We start from the raw sequence: 18,875 nt of genomic DNA, 5'->3' as shown, positions 1-18,875 counted from the left end.
TGGTTCGTTGATATAGCCCCCTCCCCCAATTGATCATCACCGTCGTCCTGCCGGTCCCCTCGTCCCTCAACAGCGAGCGTCCGTTTCAAATACAACTTGAGCTGTCATGACTAGCGAATAAGTCGTGTCTTGTGCCGTGTTGATGCTTCGACGGTGTTCAAGCATGCGGTCGAGGGGACATGATCACTCTCAGGCCCGGGGCAAACGAAGACGCGGGAAGGGAGGCGAATAAGATGCACATTCCTTGGTTCGCCGTAGATATTGTAAATTAATCTGTATACGCCAGAATATCTCCGGGGAGGAATGATGGTTGCTTCTATATACTCGGAGAAGCCGCTCGACCGAGACTCGTTCTCTGACGCTCACCACCAGCCAGCCCCCTTGTTTCGTTCGCACATCCTATTCACACAAACCCCCCTCGAGCTTCGTACCGAAGTCACAGACTGATCCCCCACAAGGAGCGAGGAGCTGCTTCTGCTTGGTATTGTCAAGGTACAGTAGCGGACTGGGCTGCTCAGGCGACGGGCCGTCGTTATCACCATTACTGTCATTAGGGGTGAGGGTCGAGTCTCAAGACTGCTGCTTCAACGTGAGTACCTGCAATGTCCCCAAGAAGCGATCCGAGCCAAGTCAGCGGATATGGCAATACAGCGAAGAAAGGCAACATGTATCGTCCCTTCCCCTCTCTCGCATGTGAACTGCCTACTCCCGTAGTCTTCACAACACCAAAAGCAGCAGTGGAGAATCTCAACGTGAGATCCAATGGAGACCATTTGGGTGATCTCCATGTTCGCTTCACGGCGAAACAATTCACCAATATATTTATTCTGTCATTCTCCTATATGCGTGCTTCTCTTGCACAATCCATTCATCCCCTTCCATACGATATCGAAAGAGGTGTGTGTAGGTACTTGGCTATTTCTAATTCTTCTCCAGCTAAAAGTACCCCAGAGAACTTAACGAGGCAACCGTACAGTGTACCTGTAACTGGCAGACGAAGTCCACCAAGACCCGGAAACTGGGGCTCCCACTGATGATTATGGCTATATCCCCAGAAGTGCGTCCCGACTGAGTGGCGGCATCACGGCTTTGCTGTACCATTGACCACGACAGGCACGGATGATATGTAGTAGAACCACAGGTACTCTGGGCGAATGCATTCCAACTTTCCTTCTTCTGACATGGCGGGAACTATGGAACACCCTTTCGGATACATCGTAAGCCCTCAGAGAAACATACGTTCAGGGGTCACAATGTACATGGCAGGGTCACCAAAGTAGCTGACATGGACGCCAACGGTTCCGTCCCCTCGGGAGGAAGGTGTAGTAGTTCTCTGGGTAGTAGAGTGATATTATCTTCAGATTGAGCAGATATCACGAACGGCACAACCCATCACCCCTGACTCTTAATTAAAGCCACAGGTAGTTGAAAGTGCTTCTCACGAGTCGCTCGACGTATGCTCGCCTTCTTGTATTTGGCTGGAGAGCAGCATTACAGCGTAGTAAGCAGAAGTTATACGAAGGGATTATCTGTTCACCCCTTGTCCAGACAATCGCAGTGAGCCACCCCCCCCACCCAGTCTCGCCATACGTCGCCCACTACTGCATGATGGATATGGAAGATTCCACCACCTCACTGCAGAATGGACTACCGGGCACGCCTTAGTCTGGCGGTGAGTACCAAAAGTACCTAGCTTTAGTCGCAATTTGTAACCCATCGTCAACGCTGACCGCTTCCTTCGTCCATCTACTCACAGATTTCCCAATTTTGCTAAGCTGTGAAATCATCCGCTTGCTTCTCCGCCCCCTTAGCCCAAGCCTCATGTCGGCACATCGAGCTGAGCCGCTGCTGGACGGGCAAACAATCAGGTAGATCATCGGCGAGGAGCGTGGTGTGGGGGGTGTGAGAGACGGGGGATGGGGAGGAAGACAGATCATAGGGGGTTTGATCACATTACCATGGTCCCGGGTCAGCTCGTACCCGGTTCACGGATTGCGACTCTCAAGCTATTCTCCGATCCCAAAGTCAAACATATTAGCACTGCAACCTTCGAAAGGCATCCCCCCAGAGAGGCATGCAATTCGCCCCGAGATGCTACGTCCTTGTCTCTTCTTTTCCGTTGCAGGGCGATTCCATTTTGTCTGTAACGGAACCCGGCGAGCCCGCCTGCCTGTCCATGGAAGAATTGAACCGGCATTTTCCGTGTCTCACCGAGACATACGGGCCCGCTCGCCGGAGAATTCCATGGCAATTTTCCACACGGGAGGTAGCCGTCTACGGCGAACCATGGCTCCGGGTCGGTAACATGGTAAGCCAAGCAAAAGAAGAGGGACAATAGCCCCGAGGATATGGCCCAGTTTCATCAAGCCCTGGTCCTAGACGAATGGGTATGAGAAGTATGCACGAGTCCTACCGCCAAAACTTGTCTCTTTGGGCATCATCATCGGAAAGACCGGCCTGTATGTACATACACACATAGCTTACACAAAGTGACACCATTGGAAAGAAGGTTCGGGGGGTGAGGATGACTGTGAACCTGGATCTGGTGGTCATGCACCAGGACGGAGCAGTTTGCGAAGCCCCGGCGAAATTCGGCGCGTCCTAGGCGTGTGAAGGAGACCGACCAGTTGATGGCACAATGTGATGAAAGGTGGCAACGCCGCATTGCGACCCAATCCGGAACCGTAGAGGAGATTCATGTTGCGGTATACCCATGCAGCAAGGTGCCAAGTGTTCCTTCCCTTCTCTCTTCTGCATGGCTTCATACTGAGTAATGCCCACGTTGGCATTGCCACAACATCAACTGAATGGTGGCCACTCTGTGTAGCTTGCTGGTGCGGGGAGACGTGGAGGAACATCTCAAACATGGCAGCCTTCCTGAAACTCGACATTCTGCCCAGAGGCCTCACCAGTGCATTGCCAAGTAGGTAGGTACTTCTGGGATTGGCAACCCCATGATGCACACGACGAGTTGCAGATCTGCCCTAGGAAGAAAAAAAACCCTTAAGGCTCGGTAATACTGTTTACCGGGCAAGAGGGAGAAACAGCAGTGACGCTGTTTCCTTTCTTGTTAATCGACTGATCGTTACCCAAGGTCCTCTTCTGAAACAACCTTACGCAAAGTTGCTATTTCGAGCTGAGCAAGCTTTGTTTGATGAGGCTTGAGGCTGCTACATGCCCCTCTCGTGTATGTACAAACGCACACACGTCCAATATCCGGTGAGTTGCTGTAGTTGATGGGTCATATTCCACGAAGTCGCCGATATAGGACAGGGCGCAAACGTACTAACTGGGTACGTCACGGATGCCGAGGGAAAGAGAGAGAAAAGGGGGAGAGAGGTCGGAAGAAACCGGTTCTCAAAAACAGTCGTCCGAGACTTCTGCCAACTACGCAGGACCGGCCGATGCAGACTAAGCTTAGCCAAAGTCTAATCCGACGTTTGGCGCGGCTCGACGACGACCCAAGGCAACCAAGGCTACACGTCTTCCGTGTTAGTAGTTGAGAGACATATCGATCACCTAGGTAAACACTAAATAGACACATCTAGACACATCTAGACAAAACGCCGACGGACGATCATCTTCCCCATTGCTGCCCAACAGTGCACCAATGGGCTGCTCCGATGTCCGCGAGAAAGGGATCGTCGTGAGTCGTCGTCCGTTGTGACAGAGGCGACCACCACGCCTTGCAGTCGCAAGAGCAGCAAGCAGATAGAGAAAGAACAGACGACGAACTAGACGAACTAGTTTCCGTGGCGTCGCTCTAGTGTAAGCGACCCCGATTGCTTGAAACTAGGGTAAGCAGCACCGAGGCCCGGGACGGGCTGCTGGAAGCTGTCCTAGCTGCATGAGAGTGCCTCGCCTCGCTGCAACTGGGGGAAAAAGCAAGCAAGTGATTGACGGGGATTTGACGTAGCGACTTGCAGCCACGCAGTCCGCCATGCATTCCAACTATCCGTTCTCGCAGGCGCCGCCGCCATGCCATGCGTGGCCAGGGATGGAATCGATTCGATGTTGCCGCCGAGTCGGACCAAACGGCCAGAAATTCCGAACGGTCTGCATACGAATGGGAGACATGGTGGTGGTGTGGCTTGCCCGAAGTGGTGACCTACCTGCTGCCTATCGTATCCCTGGTGTCAAGATGGGATGGGATGGGATGGGATGGGATAGGATAGGATAGGATGGGACGGGACAGGACAGGGTGACTTACCCTTAGGTACTGTAGAACCTGCCAAGTAAGTACGCGCTGGTAGGATCAGCCAGCTAACATACGAAAATGACAGCCCAACGCACCGTCTGCGCACACAAATCACACGCGGAAGGGATGGCAAGGATAGACAGGATTGTCCGGGGATGGGCACCAGGTTGTGATTGCTGCAGGGACATCCAAGCTTGACGCAGGAACGGGTCGGGTAGGGTAGGGGGGGCTCAGGTTGACGAAGCTCGCTTACAGAACAGAGAACCATGACGACGGTGATGGATGATGATGCTCTTTTCCCACAACCAGTACCAGTATCGGTGCAAGTATGGTATCGTACCTACACCGCCGGCAGATTTTTGGTTTATTTTTACTCTTTTATTATTTTCCGTCTGGAGAACGAGTCTAGGGCTGGCAGAGCGAGCGCGCACCCCCGACTCATCTCGAAACGCTGGGGCTGCGCCGGCCGCTGGGAGTTCCGATGTCTCGGACGAGCAGAAGGAGGTCTCATCTGATCCTTATTTTGTGGCCTTTGTGAAACTCCTCTTCAGCCGCGCCAAACATACACACGCAAGGGGAGGCGGCTAGTCTTGAGAGTGAAAATGACACAACGACGACTTCAAGGGGGAAAAAAAACCAAAAAAACCCGACACGAGTATCTCGCGTGTTCGCCCGAGCCGAGGCCTAATCAGAAAGATTAGATGAACTCTGCAAGGTCAATGCCGTTGAGAGAAACAGCGCTTGCCCCTGGCGCCTAGTCAGGTACCCTTTTCCAGAAGGTGTCACAAAACTCAATCAGCCTCACTCAGTGCTCCCTCCGTTTCTATTAATGTTATGCGCCCAATATCATCGACGTGATTTTCCTGTGATATTCATGCCAATATCAGGCGCGAGTTGCATATGCTGGCATTGATGGGCTTAAGAGATGCGATTATTGATCCATTGGTCCCAGCGCCGTGGTAAGGGGGGTTGGTAGGCAATCGATAATTGATGTCATTTCGAGATTGCCAATGCGACTTTGTGTCTTGAGGCCGGGTCAATCGGGGAGAGGGAGGGGGGTGTCCCCAGGCGGCAGCCAGCCTAGCCTACTGCCGCCCAATTAGGACGAGCAGGTTGCCAATTCCAGCCATTCTCACGAGTAATGAGGTTAGTTGGAAGGCTAGCAGCCTGAACGAACTTATCGTGAAGCGAGGCGCCCGGCGAAAAGCAGCAGGTACCCGACCCGACGACCCTGACCTGGCCTTCTTGAATGTTCGCTAGGTGGAGGAGGGAGGGAGAGAGAGAGGCACAGCAGCGCCGGGATGATCCCTTAAGGCTGGATTTCTTCCGGTTCGTACTCAGCACGGCTAGAAAACAGTCAACGGGTGCCTGACGGCGAGGGATGGAGTTTGGGTAGGTAAAGTGAGAAGTAGGCAGGTAACTGTATGTGGTTATCGTGCATACAAAACTGGACTAGCCGGCAGCTAGAAAAGTCCTCGGCTGGAGTGGTGCAAGTAAAAATAACCGTCTGGATATATTAAACCCATCTGATGATTTGATGGAATAGATGGACAGGCTAGTGAACCATGTGCCACGCGCGCGCGGCAAGTGCCGCCACGTCGATTGATTGGGAATTTGAGGGGGGAGGGGGTGGGAGTTGGAACCGCTCTGGCCGCGGCGCAGGAAAAGAAGAAAAGCAGGTCACGCAACGGCGTCACTAGCCGTCACCAACGGCGCTGTCACTACTTCGCTAGTCACCAAGCAAAGCTCGATGCGAAGGGGAGAGGCCGGGGCCTACCTAGCTGCCAAAGGGTACCACCACCGCGAAGCAGCTAACTAAACAAGCCCCCCTAAGTCCAGTCTCACATGGAATCGGGGGGTCCATATTCCACGCGATGAATTGCCGCCGCCGGCGCTCATCGCAACAGCTCTTGCCTTCTTTTTGACCGAGTGCTACTGCTAATAAGGTTAGCGAGAGACAAGCTAGTCGTAGAGAGGCTGACGACGTTCGGTTACAGCAGCGCTTAAACCACGGCCATCAGCGTCACCCCTCCTATTTCGCAGGCACTGACTGCATGGAATGGGGTCTGGACCAAGTGCCTGCATCTGCATAATAACCCACTCCCTCTGACTTGCACGCACACACATAACACATCGTACGTACATACTTTCGCCCTCCCACGGACGGATGTTGCCAGAGTCGCATTCGGACGTCGATCGCAGAGGGGACAAAAGACGCACCGCCCACCGCCGAGAGGGGAGCGGGCTCTGGCGTTGTCTCAGACCGTTCAGCATGGAGACCAGATAACCGTGTTGTGGGCGGAGAGGGTTGCGTTGCGCACGCAAAACCCGCCTGTCCACAATATACAGTAGTCATGGATTAACCTGAAGATCCTCCTTCGACGGAGTACCGAGCTGCGCTGCTGAGAGAGAGGTGTCCTGTACGTACTACTACAAACCACCCAGGCTGCCAGGCCCTGCAAGTATATGTGGACAGGGGCGGCTCCATGTTTCCATATGTGATTTCTTCGGGGTTTACTTAGTGCGCCTTCGACCAGGACATACCCCACCAGGTAACGCCTAGCCAGCCAAAGTACCTGTCCAGTTGCCAGCCGTACTTGTAGGCCACCCACCTAGCCACATTAAAACAGCAGAAAGGGCTTGGGGCTTGGAAGGCATTGTGATTAGCACCATCCTGTTCTGCATATTGGACCCCATTCTACCAAAATTAGAGGGCGATCCTTTGGTCGTCGTCGTCGTGTCTTGACACCCAAGCAAGGAGATCAACAGACGGAGCGCGGCAGACAAAGTACAGCGCAGTCGGGTGGAGCATCCTTCGCCAGTGCCGTCCCCGTCTGCCATGCCACGGATGGATGCAACAGCCAGGAGACTTCCAATGCCAAGTCTGCCTCGGCTCTAACGGCGGTAGTAGTGTCGTATAGTGCCGTAGGTACTCAGTTCCACGACGCCGTCGGTGTACCATCGTGGGAATGGGCATCTCTGCCCTTCTCCCCTTTGCCTGCTTGCTTACTCACCGCGAAGCGAGGGCGCAGGGGTCACCCCGTCTTCCCGCTGCTGCCACTTGCCCTAATGGGAACCGCGTGTGTGTAAGAAACGGTGAACCACGAGGCGTACAAGTCGGTTGTGTTGCATTTCCTGCCAGGAAGGGGTCGCCTATATTGATCGCCAGAAGGACCTTGGATCTTTTTGTTTCTTATCGGCTCTTGGCTATAATAGTAGGATGGCAATGATGGCAATAGAAGCGGCCGAATATTGGCTCGTATTCAACTTGTGCTTTGTCGCGATTTGCTTTCCCAATCTCCGCTGATGGGCGATCTGGAGTAACATCGGGCCATGTTTCAATTCCTGAGCACCGGGCCCAGGATATGCCCCCTGAACGTAACGCAACCCCTCCTTCGCTAACATGTAATTGATTCGCCTGCCCTTTTCCTCTGCCTGCCCGCCTCTCCCTGGCGCACCAATAACACCTGACGTGATATAGACCTTTTTAGTACGCTGGGTCTCTCGATTCGGATTTGCATAGGCTTGAAACACAACGTGACAGCGTCGTAACCATGCACTGGAGCGAGATTGTCAGCATTGAAGTTCCCCATTGAACGAGTTGGATGAATGGTGCTCTTCCAAACGTCGGTGTGGTAGTTTGCTTAGTCGCTGGGGCTCTAAAGGGGGGTTGGACACATGTGGTGCTGTAACAAGTACAGTAGGTAGATTCGCTCTCAAGTGAAGAAAGAACTTGGTTTATAGCGGGAGGGACTGGCTGACTATAGTGCCCCTGTGCAGTAGTATCGACCAATGATGTTTCCCATCCCTGCAGATGAATCGGAAACGATGCGCAACAGGCCTCGCACCCGTTGGTGGTAATCGCCATGTTACGTGGAATGTGTTTACACCAGGGGCTCATGGGCAGCATGGGGCCGTGTCGCACACCTACCGAGCCCCCGTACTCCCCCTCCACCCCAGAAACGCTTAAACATTTTGTCTCGTGAATAATGTTGACTGCATACTGGGAACTCATGGTGGTAGAAGTGGTAGGAGTGGCAGAAACCCGGTTCAGGTGAGGCAGCGAGCAACGTCTTCCTTGGTCGACGTAGCAGGTAGTATCCCGCGGTAGGAGACAGAGCAACTTAGTGCGCAACTGACTCTCGCCGAATCTTGATTGGTCACTGATATTGAGTCTGTCGTGGGTGGAAGCGAGGTCATCGTCGCAAAGGTCTGGACTTGGCTGTGTGATAATTTCTTGATATATTTTATTATGTTTTTCTTGTTCGTATCCCCTAGCGGGAACTGTGAATGTCTTGCTTCCTAACCACTCATACAGTAGGTAGACATTGAGCTTCCCCTCATCCTCTGCCAAAGTCGTGCTAACACACGCCTTCTGCTCCTCCGTAGCTTCTTCTCGTTGTAATCGTCTTCCCATCTATACATTAGACATTTGACAGAAAAATTTGCCAATAAGTGAACGATTCGACTCTCTCAGCCCTAAGGAGCCTGGTCCATGATGCAAACGCCGTTGTAAATGCTGTACCGTCATGCGCCCTGTCCCTCGTCAAATACAACCCAGGCAAATAGCTGCCATCTTTCCCATAAAAAACAAAAGCAAAAAAATAAGTGTTTTCCCCTTAGAAGGTCTTGCGCCGTTGTCCCATCCCATTGTCGGCCAACCGATGCCGAAGCCCAGGCGAGGGTATAAAGTGAATGACTCCATGGTTTTGTCGGCCGTAAACGTCGATACCGTGAGGCATCCTCCTTTTCCATCGCCCTTTCCCCATTCCGAACTCATCTTCATTCTTTTTCTCCTTTCGTATCCGCGCAGGATTAAAAGCCGTACCGTAAAAACGACATGTTGGGAAGGTTATTATTATCGATCCGTGTATAAATTAGTGTAAAGACGGAGTGCCTGATTCGAAGTTGTGGCAACCGCGCTCGTGCCTCTTCATGTTGCTGCGAACGCTGAAGGCCTTCCCGCATCCAGAATGAGGGCACTTGAACGGCTTCTCGCCTGTGTGCGAGTGGCTGTGGATTCTCAAGGAGCTGGGCCGGGAGAAAGCCTTGTTGCATGTCTGGCAGATGTATCGGTCCTGCGACTGGGGGAAAGAAGCGGCAGAAGAGGGAGAGATGTAGTGGTGGTGCTGCCACGGGTTGGAACCTGAGGCAGGAGCCATGGGAACAGCGACTGGTAGAGGAGGGAAACCCTATTCACGTTAGCATGACTCTTGTGGTTGAAAAAGAGTCCGGCAAGGGCATTCTTACCTGAGGCAAAGGTCTCTGGTAGTAGAGTCCAGAGATCTGAGATTGTGCGGCAGCCGCAGGCATGGGACTGGCATAGTAAGAGGCCATGGTCGGCTGAGCCATGTATTGAGGAGCCGCAAAAGTCTGCTGGGCGTAGCTGGAGGCATGGATAGGCACCCTGGGTACCGCAGCTGCGGCCATTTGCTGGTGGCGCTGAATGTCGCTCTCGAGCGGTGGTGTAGACTCATAGTAGTAGTTGGGAGCAGATACCACGGACACCTGGCTCACGGATCTCGTTGATGGTGAATGGTAACCCTCAAAGGACTCGGAGCTCATCGGTGGCGTAGGGGGCAGAGCGGACCGGCTAGGTCCATTGGATGTGTAGTGAGAAGAGCTGGGACGGGTCTCAGGCTTAATAGATTGGGCTGTGGGAAGTTAGATCACCTAGTTCATATCGGGATTGGATTCGGGGGTGTTTACCTTGCTGCGATGCTGGCGAGGTCTCGGTTGTTGGCGAGCCGGCATCCGCCATTACCAGCAGGTTGGAGATGGAGGGCAGCGAGCATCTTGACGTCTCGTCCATGGGAGGCGAAGGAGGAGGTTGAGGGTATCCGTAGTGAGCACCGGGCTGAGCAGTATATATCGTGGTTGCCATAGTTTCGTGTATTTGAATTTTGGATGGTGGTAGGTGTAGGAGGTAGAGTGGCCGTCAGAAAGCGTTATGGTCGTAGTGGTTTCGAGGGCGGGTTGTAGGTGGTATTAAAAATAGTTGCTGGTAGAGTCGGCCAGGTAGTGATTAATGTACTAATAAGAGTTGATATAAGATAACACCAGTATCTTCTGTATATATCGAGACGATCTTGTTTGGAGAGACAACGGAAAGTCTGGACGGTTGGGGAGTGTGGGCACTTATGTATGGGTTGCGTGAGCACGATGGACGAGGGTACAAGATGTACTGCATCTACCAGATCTCCCGGAGGTTCATAGAGAAGACGATCAAGCGTCAGTCTCCCAGGTATCCTTGCACAGACGGCTGTCACAAAATTGACAGTGGGTCTGACTAGAGCGCTCACAGCAGGGAGTGGGATGAAATAAACCGTTGATCGCCGGTCTCGAAAGTACTCCTGCATCCCCGGCATGTACTTATAGCGCCTCCTATTAATGGTCGAGCTCAGACCGCAGATGCATCGAAGTGATCCCTGAGATGCTTGTGCTTTGCCCGCCTAGGTGGTCCCGTACATGGGTCATACCATGGCGAGTCCCGCAGTTAGGGGTGGGCTGGGAACCAAGGGGTACGTACTCGCAGTAGCACGCGAATGTGGGTGAGATCGAACCTAGGAAAGGATGGGGAGGAGAGGGAGGGGGTCGCAATAGACGGGTTCAAGAATCCTGAAGGTCAAACGTTGACTTGGCAAGACAGCGTTATGCGCAGGGAAGAAAGGGCTTCATGGGACCCATGGAAGCCTCTTTTTTTAGCCTTCATCTCTTCCCGCGTGGTCGCTTTCGCCTCGTCTCTTCTTTCTCCCCTTGGCCAGATGCTAGTGCGAATGGCCTCTGCTCGATGCTAGTCAGGCACCAATCGAAGGCCGCATCCTGCCCAGCGACGAGGCAGGGCAGCAGAGAGCGTCATGTCATGGCATGGAACACCTTTTTTCATCTGGTGTTGCTGGCACTCAGCGTGAGGCGGCCAGGCGGCATGGCCATATGGATATGGATGGCGTAGTCGGTCGGTCCACCATGGCCGAATCGGGGCATGAGACCGGTAGTGTAGATGGTCTGTGAACCCCCAGTCCAGAGACAGGGGTGTGGTGTTTTGGGACAAGGATCCTGGGCCTGACCTTTGGATGGACTTGAGACGAGGATCGACTCGAGCTCACTCTGTGCCTCATCATCATCATGGCTGACGTTACGAAAGCTTCATCCGTTTAATGCTGCTCTTATTCTACACCTGAAATGAGGGGAGGAGGGGTCTCCTGCCCAGCTTGAGCTGCGACCGGATTGTCCAGATCATCTTATGCCGTTGCATTGATTTTCCACCCCACGAGGTCTCCCATGTCTGGTTGGCTCTTGCACCTGTCAACCCAACTTTTCCGTTGCAGTCAGATATTCGGATGACCTGCGTGCGTCTGTTCTAGTCCGGGATGTTTTGAATCGGGGGCCCAGCAGCTGGGTGCCTGCAGATGCTGCCGTTGGACACTGGTTTGGGGCGGGAGCCGATCCAGGAAACACATGACGATAGCTTGAAATATGCGCGCGCGGAACACGAATCATCCCGCCTCTCGGCATCGTCAATTGCCGTCCTGTCGATGGCGGTACCTATGCAATGAGTGTTGATGTTGTCTTTATTGTCCTTTGGCCCCGTTATCTCTGGGGAACACATCTAGCCGGCCCCAGGGTGGTGAAATGTTTGAAGACGGTGCCAGACGGTGCCAGCAAGGACTTGGCAAAGTCAACAAACAATAGCCCAAGGATTCTCGTACCTAACATTAGCATAGCCGCAGCAGATCGTGTGAAGAGTCGTGTTCATGGTCGAACGGAGAACGTCGACCGCCTGACCGTGAGCCATGTCCTGGAGGTTTGATGAGATGAGTTCATTGAATCGTGCAAGGTCGATGGCGGCGGGAATCTCGGCCGTCAGCATTAGGCGGGGCTCTCCATGTGCTGTAGCTGGGCACAGCTGGGCACAGGCGCCTGCTGAGAGATTGGTGAGCCCCGCGAGGCCGACTACGGTACTTGCTGTAATACCATTGGAACTCCATGCAAACCCGGTCACAACGCCAGAGGCAACGAGAAACCACAATGCAACCCCCCAAGATTGCCTGGAGCCGCGCTCTCAATGCTAGAATTGGCGCTTTGGGCCCTCCGCCCTCCTTGTTCAGATTGTTATTGTTATTGTTATTGTTATGAAGGATGGGTTGCATTGATCGACCAGCGCTGGCCTGTGTGCGCTATACGTGTACGGGCCTCAATTGCTTGGCCAAGTATAGGGTAGGTAGCTTTCTCTTCTACAGCAAGTAACATTGTCACTCCGGCTGACGTCGGTACCGTTACCTGAGGTAGCTGATGTAAGTCTGTTTCGGAAAACATTCCAGTCAAGAGTAATTGGTAGAAACCGTTATAACAGCCGGGTGCTACCAGTGCTACCATGGCCGGGTGTTGTTACAGACAGGGCGATCACCCAAAGAGGCTTCTTTCTACGCTTATTACTTGCTGCGACGGATCGCACACACAATGTAGCTGTCGGAGGCGCGCCCGAACACCGTTGTGGGTTGTTTTGCTAGACCCCTCGGAGTTTTCCAGAAACAAAGGCTAATCTCATATGATCGTCAAGTCGGCGCCGCTCGCTTGCGCAGGGTGGTCTGAGTGGCTGACAAGGATTTTGGCATTGCTGGGCCCTGGGATGGCCTCCATTTTAAGCCTAAGTAGGGTCCGTGATCGACCATCGATACAGTACAAGTCAGGGGGGAGGGGGCTTTATTCAGGCCCTGTCTGTCGGTCTGCGCCTGGCGCTGTACCTGAAGTAACAAGAAGCCTGACTGCCGGTCACTGCCTGTCTGCCTGCCAACCTGCCTACCCCAGGCCCTTACCGACTCCTGACTCCGCGACGAAACGCGTGCTGAAGGAGGACAGAAAGGATGAACGAGATCCCGAAGGCCATCTGGCCCACGCCAAGAACCAGCCTCGTCTCCATGATTCATTCAGTCTTCAAATCGTCCATTCGGTCATTGTGGCGACGAGACAAACTCGAGTGTCATCTGATGCCTGTGGAGAGGAAAACCCGGTGTAGGGATTCGACGCCTAAAAAACCAGCCGTAAAGCGATCTGGGCCGGAGTCGAGGCCTAATTCCAGCGCAGCCAGATCCCAAATGTCAACAAACACAGACAACATTAGATGAGCAACAGTCGAAAACCCCCTCCAGCCAGCCAGCGGCTCGGACTGGGTGCTGCCGCCAAGTAAGCTGCGGCAGGCAGGAATGTACGAAAAGAGAGCAAACATCTTCTAGTGCAGGCGGTAGCAAACTAAACGTCAAATGAACAGTCGGGACACGTGCGAATGGCTTCTGCGAGAGTGTCAGAAACAGTACGTACCCGCTGCCGTAGTATTAGTAGCGTACATAGGTAGTCTTTCGAATCCCGACCGACACAACTGCCAGCCAAAAGCCGAGATGAGCATTTGCCAGGCGTGCACGCCAAAGGGATGGCAGGACGGCACCTTAGCGGCGCCACCACACTCGAGACTAGGTAAAGCCCACCGACTTCGTACAACCAACACACCCCAACTGCCCCTCGCCTCGTGGGTTTGCAGTGAGTGCGCATTGCGGAAGCCACTAGCCTAGCGCCTCCGAGTGACTAGTCTTGTTGATGCTGCATGATGCAGATAGGATCATGTCGGACTTCCTATAGTCGTAGGGGACTATTGGTGGTGGTGGTGGTGGTGGTGGTAGCGTCGTGAGTAGTGGTAGTGGTAGCGGCGATGACTTGTTATTTCTAGGTTATGTAGGTATGCAGGTAGGTGGTAAGCAAATCAACTCCATGTATTACTCACGCAATGTTGGCCAATGATTGCATTACTAGTATGCTCTAATATTTAGAATATGCGTACGGACTATGCGTATGTACGGGTGCGATGAGAGCCTCCCGCAACTTGGCGATACTCTCTCAACCACCTTCTCATTAGCAAGCGTACCATGCCCACGGTATCCGTGAGGATGAATCTGCTCCTATCCGGCCAAGTGAATCTGTTGGCTTGAATGCAGCCCGCTCCTTTGGATCCATGTGTGTTTTTTTTTATGTATAGTAACACTCACATCAGGCGATCCGACCCACCATTTTCCAGACATCCCACACCCAACGGGAGATCGATATCAACCTTTATTGGAAATATGCATACCACTCTAATAATAATACGTCGGCGTACGTGTAAGTGGAATAAGTATTGTTTTGGTAGTATCCTTCCTGTGGGAAACCAACCACACACAGCACCTGCCGCGAATAATCAGGAACCACCGCCGCGCATGCTCAACTAACTCCTCTTTCTCCTCCGTCCCAAGTGGCCGCCAGCAGCATAGCTAGCAAGCACATACCTTAGCAGGCTGGACATGGTTACCATGGATGCACAAGCAAGTATTGATGTCAATCTTCATTCATCCCATCGCGAAACCACAAGCCACCCCTATGTGGCTGCGGCTAACCTTCTAGTATGCTTGTCTCGATTGGCACCGCCAAAACGGGACCCTTCGCGGTTCATCTAATCCAAATAAGGGAAACAGCTCGCCAGGCGTTGACCGTTGAACTCAATGGACAGGCCCGATCCCTGTCTGGCAGGATGATGGGTGCGAGGGAAAACGTGATGAGCTGCATGCTAACCTTTTTCCGGCTGGCGTAGGCTGCGTCATACAGCAGGGCAAGGCTCTAGACTAGCCCACAAGGCACTGGGTTTCAAGCGCATTGGGCAGGGATCAGGACAGGGGAGATTTCGTATTGTTTTCTTTTTCCTTTTCTTAAAAAAAAAAAAAAAAAAAAAAAGAGGCTTTTGCTTGTGCTGTGTCTCTCCTCCTCTGCCTTCGAGGATTTGTTGTGGCTTGAAGCCGCGGCGGTACTTCGGACGCTCTAGTTCTTCCCCCTTGACCGACGACATATCGTCAATTGCGACAGGCTTTTCTACAGCGATTGCCTCTCTTGTAAGACTTCTTGGCAAAGGCTCGTCAGCTTCTACTTGTAGTAATAACTGTAATCATCCCGTCTTCCTCACGATGCACGATGCACGTCCGTGACTCGTTTTCTGGTTGTCGGGTCCCCTAACACACACAACAGGCATGTTGTCGTCGCTCTTTTTTTCTTTCTTCTTCAAGTTTTACCGATGAGGCTTGGGAGTACTCTTCTAAGCGATGAGCGCTAATGTCGCGCCAGCCGGCCGGCGTGTTTGTCGGGTAGGAGTCCATGTTACCCAATGGGGGTGCATCCCTAGGCTAACGAATAAACCGTCTTGTCTTGGTCTCCTCGTTTTGCTGCTATCGCTGGGCGCGCGCACTTGGGACTGGGCACGTTTCCGGCAGGAAGTGCCATCCATCCTTCCATCTATCCTCCCATCGCAAGGCTACTTCGAGATGGTACGTCTGTTTTTAGCTACGGCACGTTTCGGATCATCAGATGGGCAAAGAACCAGACGGACCATGCTCGTGCCGGCTCTCCCCTCTCAGCTCTGTCGGCCGAGACACAGCGGCCTGGCCTTGCAGGTAACAAAAAACATGGGACGATGGCATGCATCGCTTGTCATCCCATGTAGCTGTTTTTGCATGACGACTCTGAAGCACGCATTCGTTACAGGAAGCTCTGAGCCCGGCGCCATGCCGTGTTTTGTTCTGATCTTCCCGCGCTTCAAAGTTCCCTCTTCCGCCGCAATGCCGTCGTGCAAGCGCTAATGATCGACGTCTTAAAAATCCCGCCTTGCGTCATGCTGGGTATGCATCTACATAATGTACATATGGCGGCGGACCTGCGAACCTAGTTGCACACTTCGTAAAGTTGCACCCATGCAAACAGGTATAAGAGCAGTATAGTTTGTCTGCATCACTACGTCTTACCACCCTCTCCCTCACCCTCACCCCCACCCTGATTGATCTGAACGGGGGCATGGGGACTGCAATCCGGGAAAAAGGTAGACACTTTCGCAGTGCACATCGATCGCCGTTAGATGTCACTGCAAGTTGGCAGGAAACCCTTCTCTGGTGTGCTTATGAGGTCACAGCACCCCACGCACAAGAGAAAACTCATGTACGATGATGATCGATGGTGAAAGCGATGCTTCTCGCCTAACTGATTAAGAGCTTGCATCTGACTAGATTCCTGACTCCAGCTTTCGAGTGCACCGGACCATCCCGGCAACGGACTAAGGCGCGATACTACATTGTAATGCAGTAAGATCACCGAAGATCAAGGCTCTCATTCGATCATGAATGCACACCGGCCGGCCAGTCCAGTCCAGTCCAGTACTGGCGGCGGCGACCATCGATATGCCTGCATTCGGCAAGACTGATCTACAAGGCTAGGGCGATCCAGGCCAGGGTGTTCCCCAAACGAAGACGGCCCATTGGCGCCGTCACATACTAAGTAAGTACTGCTATTATCGGTCGTGGTATTAATAATACTTACACATTGCCGGTAAGCAAGCGTCCATGGTACAGATACAGGCTTCGCACCAGTTCGCTATCGCGATGCACATATGCAGTTAGTGCAACGTTGATATATCCGCATGATGGTTCTGCAAATGAGCAGTTAAAGCTGCGGCTGTTGGAAGTCGCGACCGCCAGCAGCCAGTGAGATTATCTTCTCCACGCAATCGCCTACCGAGAGCTTCTAGCGCCCTTCGATTCGCGAGACTAGCCCCTTTCATGCTCCCCTTGGAACAATCTCAGCTTGGGTCGTCCCTGTCGAATATATGAAGCAGCAACATTGCAGTTGAACAGCGACTCCACGGCCTTAATCAATGTGTTCACATCACGAGATTGTTCACGTATGCGCCAGGCACGTACTTGTCTAGGGCTCTTCTCGGGCTCTTCTTAGGCTCTGCTTGGGTATCCGACTCGAAGATATGGGCCCTCGTCTTTCTTGGCGACCGCCCATTCACCACAAACTAAGAAACTCGCTAACAACGAGGCCTACGGTCTACTTGCGTACGACTACTTTGTACGCCCAACCATCCCTCCACATAGCTATCATGTTACCCACGCGTGTACTTACTTGGACAATCCATCCTTACACGTAAGCCTTCCCCGAGGAGAGGTCGCTCATTCATCCGGCCCAGTGGACTGCGTAGTCTGGTCTTCGGAAGGCCCGACGTCCTGCATTCCGAGCCAGTCACCGAGCAGCTAGTGGTTGACTTGTCTGGTGACGAGCGCGGCGGTGTCACCGATCCCCCCATCTATATCGATCCTGTAACGTCGATAAGATGCCGTTATGCCTCCAGTGATAGCACTGGAACATATTGCACCTAGTATGTAAGTACCTAAAGATATGTAGGGTGAAAGACCGACGGCATGGGTAAAACCTCTACGGCACTTACGATTGGATGGCAGGGCCTAATCTCGTTCTTGTCGCCCAGGATCTTGGGGAACCGCGGCGATCATCCAAGGTTATTTGCATGACAGGCATGCAAACACCGACCCGTACCGAGAAGTACACAGCATTTGCTCTGCTTTACACGGCAGTATAAGGCGACCTGTCAACTTTCCTCGGTACATTCAGCGCTTTTCGAACTTCCTGGGCGACTGTCGCCCCGGGTCTGACGTGTCACAACCATCCAACCTCTCCATCCATGGCTTCCTGTTGCCCTACATCTGTGCCTACGGGAGCTACGTTACCAGAGAAACTATTCTGCGATAGGTAGGTAGGAAGGTAGGGCGCCGCTCAGCATACCTGCTACTTTGTACCTAGGCCATCTCGGATTCGCCCAAGCCTAGGTATCAATTCTATTGAAGGGCGAACATAAAAGATAGACAGGGTGTCACCGCCAACCGCCGAACCAATTGATTGCCGTATCACCTACCAACCGGTAAGAACTGACTCCCCCCATGGCTGTCTGCCATTTTCCTGCAGGCGCGCCATGCCACCATTTGGGGGCGGGTGCCTCAACCGTCATTGTGGTCTGATGAGGCTACTCCAGCCAGATCTACGACCAAGCCATCCGGCTGCGACTAGACGAATGTGTAGCCATTTGGAAGCCGATGCACTGCGCATGTGATGTTCAATATACAGCCAGTTAACATTCTACCGGGGAGTCGGGCCCGTCAGTCCCTGCCCCCAAAGCCGTGTTTTTCTGATTCTTTATTACCCGGCCACGGCTTGGCATCGTACGAGGATCGGGTAAGCATACGATCTGTCTCCCGAACACTGCCTCGCTTCTCCGTTCTCTCGCTTTGTCGTGGCCTTTTTCTTTCGATGGCGCAAAAGCACCACTGCAGCTTTGCCTACGGGGGCTATGCTAAATATTCGGAGAAATACAACTGCGAGACAGGCTACGTGCAACCTACCCTTCAATCTTCCATGCTGTGTTTCCCAATGGTGCTGTAGTCACTGGTCACAAGCCATCGAGGAGGGAGACACACCGTTGATAATGGCACAGGTCGCCTCGCAGAAACTTCTCATGGTCCGTCGTAATGAGTACGTACCTGCAGCGCAGCAAAAAGAGTGCTACATGATGGCCTGAGATCCGGAATTACCAAGCCGGTCAAAACACCGTTGGCCGACTACCGTTGACGAATACCGTTGACCTAGAAGAACAGCGACTGTGGGTTCGTCGCTGGGGGCCGTGAAAAGAAAGGATATTCCTTGATCGCCCAATGCTGGTCTATATTATACGATAATATAGACAGGCCCCCCCTCCCCTCTCAGCATACCAAACCCAATCCAATCACCAGTACATTAAAGTGAGGAAGGAAACCCCCCCTTC

General features: G+C 53.0%; 2 protein-coding genes across 2 annotated transcripts; both read right to left on the bottom strand.

The window, feature by feature from the left end:
* Positions 1–9,075: 9,075 nt before the first annotated feature.
* PG986_010878 (uncharacterized protein) lies at positions 9,076–10,082 on the bottom strand (the record flags this gene model as incomplete). Its single annotated transcript, XM_066847100.1, has 3 exons — positions 9,076–9,390; positions 9,449–9,852; positions 9,908–10,082. 3 exons carry the CDS (start codon positions 10,080–10,082, stop codon positions 9,076–9,078), a joined length of 894 nt encoding a protein of 297 aa, XP_066696591.1.
* A 998-nt stretch (positions 10,083–11,080) lies between these two features.
* On the bottom strand, positions 11,081–12,068 carry PG986_010877 (uncharacterized protein; the record flags this gene model as incomplete). Its single annotated transcript, XM_066847099.1, has 2 exons — positions 11,081–11,342; positions 11,908–12,068. 2 exons carry the CDS (start codon positions 12,066–12,068, stop codon positions 11,081–11,083), a joined length of 423 nt encoding a protein of 140 aa, XP_066696590.1.
* Positions 12,069–18,875: the final 6,807 nt, after the last annotated feature.

The sequence above is a fragment of the Apiospora aurea genome (genome assembly GCF_038362705.1).
Source record: "Apiospora aurea strain CBS 24483 chromosome Unknown utg000007l_segment0_segment0, whole genome shotgun sequence".
In the NCBI taxonomy this organism is placed as follows: domain Eukaryota; kingdom Fungi; phylum Ascomycota; class Sordariomycetes; order Amphisphaeriales; family Apiosporaceae; genus Apiospora; species Apiospora aurea.
This window is presented reverse-complemented; position numbering and strand designations above follow the sequence as displayed.